Source organism: Muscardinus avellanarius (assembly GCF_963383645.1).
Source record: "Muscardinus avellanarius genome assembly, chromosome: 10".
Taxonomy (NCBI): domain Eukaryota; kingdom Metazoa; phylum Chordata; class Mammalia; order Rodentia; family Gliridae; genus Muscardinus; species Muscardinus avellanarius.
The window spans coordinates 90,182,736-90,190,541 of NC_137796.1; the positions used below are offsets into that span (position 1 = coordinate 90,182,736).

Consider the following 7,806-nt stretch of genomic DNA (forward strand, 5'->3'; position numbering starts at 1 on the left):
TTGAAACAGTCTCAGTAGGTTACTAAGGTTTTCCTTGGACCTGCAATCCTCCTGTCTCAGCCTCCCAAGTACTAGGATTACAAGCTTGTACCACCACGCCCAGCAGCCATCTGTCTTTTGCAGGACAGTGGCCTGTGGCTCCCTAGCGATGGTGAGGGCGGGAAAGCAGAAGGGGTTCTGATTCTCTGGGGCCCACCAGTGAACTGAACTAGATGGCTTGCTGTGTAAGGGAACAGCTGGACCTGGGAGCTCAGCAGGGGGCCAGGAGCACGAACTGACCGAAACCCCAGCTTCCCGCCACCCCTTGAGCCTCCCACCCCCTCTGGGAAGGGAAATTACATTTCCCCATTTTTAGCAAGGGGTAGCGAAGAGGGAAGACTGACTGAGTGAATACAAAGCTGAAAGTACAAGCAGGATGAAAGTGAAACTGGGCGCAGCCCCCAGTATAAGACTCCCCCTCCCCAGGAGATGGCCGGACAAAGAGGCTGGGCCCTGCCATGGGCCAGAAGGCAGGCGATCTTGGCTGGCGTGAGTTGGGGGCCAGGGCTGGGGCGAAGGTGCGGGAGGGCTGATGGGGACCTGGCAGAGGGTGGAAAAGCTTGATGGGTGTGAACGGGGGTCACAGGGGAAACAAGGTGACCAAGTCTAAGGACCTGGTTGACTGGGGTGGATATCGGAATACAAGGGATTAGTGGACGAGACCCTGGGGCATGGGGTAGTGCTTGGGCCCAGGGCAGGGCAGGGGATGGGACAGTTTGGCTGGTGTCAAGGGGGAGGGTTGGGAAGGTGATTTGACCAGGACCAGGTCTAGGCAGATACATGAAGGGTCTGCAGTAAATGAGCAAGAGCCAGGTGTGGCGGCTGGGACTGAGAACTGAGGTGAGCCGGAGGAAGAGCAGAAGACGAGTTGGCACAGTGGGGCTGAGGCCAAGGAGCAGCAGCCTCTAGTTTGAAGCTTTGAAGAGGGTCCAGTCTGCAGTTAGTGGCTGAAGAACTCAGGGGCTAGTCCCAGAGCTGCAGGCAGAAGAGCAGGTAACAGGGCTAGGTCAGGCCAAGGGCTAGAGGCTAAGATGGAGCCTTCAAAGGCCAAGGACCCAGGATTGACTAGGAAGGTAGGGAGGGCCTGGGGGCTCCAAAGGTCAGGGAGGAAGGAGGGGTAGGAACAAGATGGCACAGCTCAGTCTGTGTTGGCAATAGCCACCAAGGTGGGGTGGGGGTTCTGTCCCCAGCATAGAGCCAGGAAGAATTCTATTCTGCCTTAAGTTTCCAGGGTGCCATAGGGTCGGAGTGGCCCCCCAAGCCAGGGAACCCAAATGCCAGAGATCCTGGGCCTTACCCACTCCCTTTGGAAGTTCATGGGGGAAGTAGACAGCCCCGGAAGCTCCCCTTAATCTTTTCTTTCTTTTATTTATTTATTTATTTATTTATTTATTTTTCTTTTTATGGTACTGGGGATTGAGCCCAGGAGCATTCTACCTCTGAGCTAACCTCCAAGCCCTATTTTATTTTTATTTTGAAACAGGGTCTCGCTAGATTGATGAGAGTCTTACTACTTGCTGAGGCTGTCCTCGAACCTACGATCTCCTGTCTCAGCCTTCCAAACACCGGCATTACAGGCGTGCACCACCACGCCCAGCTTATTTTTTGTTTTGAAACAGGATCTCCCTAGGTTGCTGAGGCTGGCCTTGAACCTGTGATCCTCCTATCTCAGCCTCCAAGTACTGAGATGACAGGCGTCCACTCTTACTCCTGGCTCCCTTTAACCTTTTCTGAGGAGCACTTTGAGGAGGGGAGGTTAGATCCTGAATGGACAGAGAAGGGACCTGGAGAACAGCATGAATAGGGACGGACTTGGGGGTCAGTTTTGGTTTGGGTTTCTAGGGGAATTGTGTAACTCTGTGATTGCTAGATTTCCCGAGAGAGAAACCACTGACCCCTGGCCTCTTCCCAGAGCCCTCCCCCGTGGCTCCTCTTCCCTCTTTCCAGGAAAATATAGAGCTTGAAGCAACCCCAGTTGCCAGCCAGTCTGGCTCCCCCATTTTACAGATGGGGACCTGAGGCACAGAGATAAGAAGTGACTTGCTCAAGGGAAAACCAGGGTGAGAAACACAGCCACCACCTCCCATTCCAGGCCCTTCTGCCCTCCTAGCATCCCCGCCCATCCCTCCCATTCTTGGACTGTAGTTTTGCCCCAGGCAGGCTCTGATGTACAGCAGCCTACCGGTCTTGGTAGAGGCTGGACGGACTCGTCCTTCTGCCTCCCTGGGATAGAGCCACGAGCATTGTCAGGCCTCCCCGGGGGCCCGAGTGGCCACTTCAAGGCACCCGAGCCACCTGGCTGAACCCAAGGAATCCTTGGCAGAACAGAGAGTCCTCACCCCCGGGGCAGGTGGCTGCTCCCTCTGAGTTCCCTGGGGAGAGCACAAGGGCTTTGCGTTTGGACAGATCTGGAATGCAGCCCTGGCTCCCCTTCCTGCGGCCGGCTCAACTTGGGCCCACCAGCTTCACTGAGTCCCTTGTTCCCCCTCTGCAAAACAGAGAGCATAATAGCAACCAGGTTGCCCCACGCAGGTTATTCACCAAAACAGGCACTCGGAGCCGTGGTGTGCCGTGGTGGCGCACGCTTGTAATCCCGGCATTTGGGAGGCTGAGACAGGAGGATCGTGGTTCGCTGACAGCCTCAGCTACTACTTAGTGAGGCCCTTTGCAACTCAGTGAGACCCTGTTTCACAGTAAAGAATAAAAAATAGGGCTGGAGGTATAGCTCAGAGATAGAATGCCCCTGAGTTCCATCCCCAGGACTGCAAAAAAAAAAAAAAAAAAAAAGAAAGAAAGAAAGAAAAGAAAAGAAAAGAAAAGAAAAGAAAAGAAAAGAAAAAGAAAAAAAATAGGCACTTGGCCAGGGGGATGAGTGGGGCTCAGGACCCAGCCTTGGGTCTGCCTGGGCGCTCTGTGCAGACTCCAATGCTAGCCTTGATCCCCATCATGGCTCACAGTTTGAAGTTGCCCCTGAAAGTGTCCACACAGTGCTTATATACACAGCAGGCTTGGAAAAATGCACATTCCTTTCCTTCCCTGTTTCTTCTCCAACCCTGGCCTCCATGCTCCCTCTGTCTCTCCAGGACTCAGCCTGCTGCTCCTGTCCTTACTCCTGGTGCAAGCTGGTGTCTGGGGATTGCCGAGGCCTGCCCTGAGCCTGCAGGAGCTGCGCAGGGAGTTCACAGTCAGCCTGCATCTGGCCAGGAAGCTTCTCTCTGAGGTTCGGGGCCAGGCCCACCGCTTTGTGAGTCTCCCTAAGGCAGCTGGTTCTGGGGATGAGGAGATCCCTAATCCTCACGGGCTGCCACTAACAGATCTTGCCACACAGGCTGAATCTCACCTGCCTGGAGTGAACCTGGACCTCCTGCCCCCGGGAGAGCAGCTCCCCAACGTGTCCCTGACCTTCCAGGCCTGGCGTAGCCTCTCGGTGAGTGAAGGGCTGGCGGGTGGGGCAGAGACGCTGAGATCGGGCTGGCGGGTGGGGCAGAGACGCTGAGATCAGGCTGGGGCTGGGGCGCATAGAAGTAAATTGAGAGGCTGACACAGGAGGATTGCAGGTTCCAGGACAGCCTCAGCAACTCAGCGAGGCCCTCAGCAGTTTAGTGAGAGCCTGTTTCAAAATAACAAAAGTAAAAAGGGCTGGGGGTGTGGCTCAGAGGTAGGATGCTTCTGGGTTCAAACCCCAGTGTGGAAGGAAGGAAGGAAAGAAGGAAGGAAGGGAGGGGGGAGGGAGGGAGGAAATGGTGGTGCACATCTGTAATCCCAGTACTTGAGAGGCAGGAGGACTGCAGATTCTGGGACAGCCTTAGCAACTCAGCAAGAATCTCGGCAACTTAGTGAGAGCCTGTTTCAAAATATAAAAATGAAAAGAGCTGGAGGTGTAGCTCAGAGGTAGAATGGAAGGAGGGAGGGAAGAAATGGTGGCACGCCCGTGTAATTCCAGTACTTGGGAGGCTGAGACAGGAGAATCACAGGCTTGACAACAGCCTCAGCAACTTAGTGAGACTTTCAACAACCTAGTGAGATCCTGTTTCAAACTAAAAAATTAGTTGGATATGGTAGGACACACCTGTGATCCCAGCAGTTGGGAAGCTGAGACAGGAGGATTGCAGGTTCAAGACCAGCCTCAGCAATTTAGCTCAGTTTCTTAGCAACCTAATGAGAGTTTTCAAAACAAAAAAATTTAGCTAGAGCCAGGCGTGATGGCGCACACTTGTAATCCCAGCATTTGGGAGGCTGAGACCGGAGGATCGCAGTTAGTGGACAGCCTCAGCTAGGCTTCTGTAACTTAGTGAGACCCTGTTTCAAAATAAAGAATAAAAATCAGGGCCGGGGGTATAGCGCAGAGGTCGAGTGTCCCTGGGTTCCATCCTCAGACCTGCCCCCCCCCCAAAAAAATTAGTCAGGTATGATGGCACATGTTTTGTTTGTTTGTTTATTTATTTATTTATTTATTGCGGGTCTGGGATTGGAACCCAGGGACATTTGATCTCCGAGCTATACCCCCTGCCCTATTTTTTATTCTTTATTTTGAAACCGGGTCTCACTGAGTTGCAGAGGGCCTCACTAAGTAGCTGAGGCTGTCCTCGAACTATGATCCTTCAGTCTCAGCCTCCCAAATGCTGGGATTACAAGCATGCGCCACCACGCCCGGCATGGCACATGCTTTAATTCCAGTATTTGGGAAGCTGGATTGCAGGTTCAAGGACAGCTTCAGCAAGTAGTGAGACTGTCATCAACCTAGCAAGACCATGTTTCAAAGTAAAAAAGTAATATGGGGCTGGGGGTATAGCTCAGAGGTAGAACATTCCTGGGTTCAATCCCCAATACCACAAAATAATAAATGAATAAATAAATAGCTGTGGGTGTATCTCAGATGTAGAATGCTTCTTGGTTAACTCCTCAGTACAACACAGAGAAAGAGAGAGAGAGAGAGAGAGAGAGAGAGAGAGAGAGAGAGAGAGAGAGAGAAAGAGTTAACTGGGGATTGAGTAGAAGATGGATTTGGGGGTGAACTCTAGATGACATTGGGTATGTGGTTGGATATATAGATGAAGTTAGAATTCAGAGCTGGGTTTAGTTTAGTTGCTGGGCATGGTGGCACACACCTGTAATCCCAGTACTTGGGAGGCTAAGACAGGAGGATCACAGGTTCGAGGACAACCTCAGCAACTTAGTGATTCCTCTAGCGATTTGTCAAGACTCTGTTTCAGAACAAAATTAAAAAAAATTAACTTTGGGAGTTTAACTCAGAGGTAGAATGCCCCTGGGTAGAACCAGTGTTAGGAAGTAGGGCAGAGTGAGGCTGGACATGGAAACAGGTAAAGATGGGATGGCATAAAGAGGTAAAGTTTGGGGATGAGACTGGTATGGAAAGGGATGGAGTTGGTTAGAGATGCGAGTGAGGATAGGTTAGAAATGAGAAGAAGGAGCCGGGTGTGGTGGCGCACTCATGTAACCCCAGCGTTTAGGAGGCTGAGACAGGAGGATTGCGGTTCACAGACAGCCTCAGCTACATAGTGAGGCCATCCACAACTCAGTGAGACCCTGTTTCAAAATAAAGAATAAAATGTTGGGCAGGGGGTGTAGCTCTGAGGTCGAATGCCTCTGGGTTCCATCCCCAGACCCACAAAAGAGAGAGAGAGAGAGAGAGAGAGAGAGAGAGAGAGAGAGAGAGAGAGAGAGAGAAGAAGGTTGGGGATGAGGGCAACAATCAAATGGAAGACGGAGAAGAAACAAAACGGTGGGAATAGAGTTAGAGATGGGATTGGAAGACGGTAAGGATGTGTCTGTTTATGGTAGAGGGATGGAGGTGGGATTAGACATTTGAATAAGGGTGGGAAAGAAGCTGGAGACAGGATGAAAACAGGTGCGTGGGAGATGGAATGGGACGGCCAGAGAATGGGATGTGGCTGCAGATGGAGAGTGATGGGGCTGGGGTTAGAGAAGTTTGGGTGTGGAATTGATAAGGAGGTGGATGAAGGTCAAAGGTGATGGAAGTGGGAATAGGGATGAGCACAGGAAGGGGAATGGGAATGAAGATGGCCTTGAGGATAATAGATGTGAGGATGGAATGGAGGTTGGAATGGGAATGAGATGGGGATAGACATGGGATTGGGCTTGACGTGGGTCATCCTTGTCCTGGAAGCGTTTCTTGACCCTTCCCCTCCCGTTCAATAGGACTCAGAGCGGCTCTGCTTCCTCTCCAACACACTTCAGCCCTTTCATGCCCTGCTGAGAGGGCTGGGGAGCCAGGGGTGCTGGACCAGCTCAGAGAGGATGCAGCTGTGGTCCATAAGGCTGGACCTCCGGGACTTGCAGTGGCATCTCCGCTTCCAGGTAGCATGCCACTCCTTTGGCCCCAAAGACTGAACACACAAATTGACTCACTGGCTGTGTGTGTGTGTGTGTGTGTGTGTGTGTGTGTGTGTGTGCTTTAGTTACTGGAAATTGAACACAGGAGCACTGTACCTCTGAGCTAGGTACATGAAACAGAGTTTCATGCCTGGCTCATCACTGACTCCCTTTTAAAAATACTCCCAGCTGAGCGTGGTGGCGCACGCTTGTAATCCCCGCGCTTGAGAGGCGGAGACAGGAGAATCGCGTAGGTTCAAAGCCAGCTGTGCTGGCTTGAGAGACCTTGTTTCCAAATTTTAAAAAATATAAAAATAGGTCTGGGAGTATAGCCCAGAGGTAAAAGGGCTTCCAGGAACCCCAGTACCACCAAAATAAAATAAAATAAAAATAAAAATACTCCCTAACAGCCGGGTGTGGTGGCACACGCCTGTAATCCCAGCGTCGGGAGGCTGAAACAGGAGGATTGCACAGGTTCAAAGCCAGTCTTAGCTACTTAGTGAGGCTCTCAGCAACTTAGTGAGACCCTGTTTCCAAATAAAGTATAAAATAGGTCTGGGAGTATAGATCGGAGGTAGAAAAGGCCTGGGTTCCACCCTCAGTATCACCACCAAAAAAACAAAAAAATAAAAGTAAAAATATTCCCTAGGCTCTGGACTTGGTGGCACACACCTGTAATCCCAGTACTTGGGAGTCTGAGACAGGAGGGTTGCAGGTTTGAAGTCATCCTCAGCAGCTTAGAGAAGTTTTTAGCAACTTAGTGAGACCTTGTTTCCAAATTTAAAAAATTTTTAAAGGCTGAGAGTATAAGCCCAAAGGTAGAAGGTCCCTAGGCTCTACCCCTAGTACCCGAAGGTTGAGATTCTCAGCAACCCAGCAAGATGCTATTTCAAATTTATTTATTTATTTATTTATTTATTTATTTATTTAATTTATTTTGGTGGTGCTGGGGTTCCTGGAAGCCCTTCTACCTCTGGGCTACACTCCCAGACCTATTTTTATATTTTTATTTAGAAACAGGGTCTCCTAAGCCAGCGCGCGCGGCTGGCTTCGAACCTGCGCGATCCTCCTGTCTCCGCCTCCCAAGTGCGGGGATTACAAGCGTGCGCCACCACGCCCGGCTCAAATTTATTTTTTTATTTTATTATTATTTTTTTTGTGTGTGTGGTACTGGGGTTCCTGGAAGCCCATCTACCCCCGCGCTACACTCCCAGACCTATTTTTTTTTTTTATATTTTGAAACAGGGTCTCGTAAGCCAGCGCGGCTGGCTTCGAACCAGCGCGATCCTCCTGTCTCTGCCTCCCAAGCGCGGGGATTACAAGCGTGCGCCACCACGCCCGGCATGCTATTTCAAATTTAAAAAAAAAATTTTTTTTGTACTGGGGATTGAATCCACGGGGCATTCTACCTCT

General features: G+C 51.0%; 1 protein-coding gene across 1 annotated transcript; it reads left to right on the plus strand.

The window, feature by feature from the left end:
* Positions 1-497: 497 nt before the first annotated feature.
* On the plus strand, positions 498-6,411 carry IL27 (interleukin 27; the record flags this gene model as incomplete). The annotated part of the gene is made up of 4 exons (XM_080703910.1): positions 498-528; positions 3,123-3,283; positions 3,368-3,466; positions 6,220-6,411. 4 exons carry the CDS (start codon positions 498-500, stop codon positions 6,409-6,411), a joined length of 483 nt encoding a protein of 160 aa, XP_080560036.1.
* Between the last annotated feature and the right edge of the window lie 1,395 nt (positions 6,412-7,806).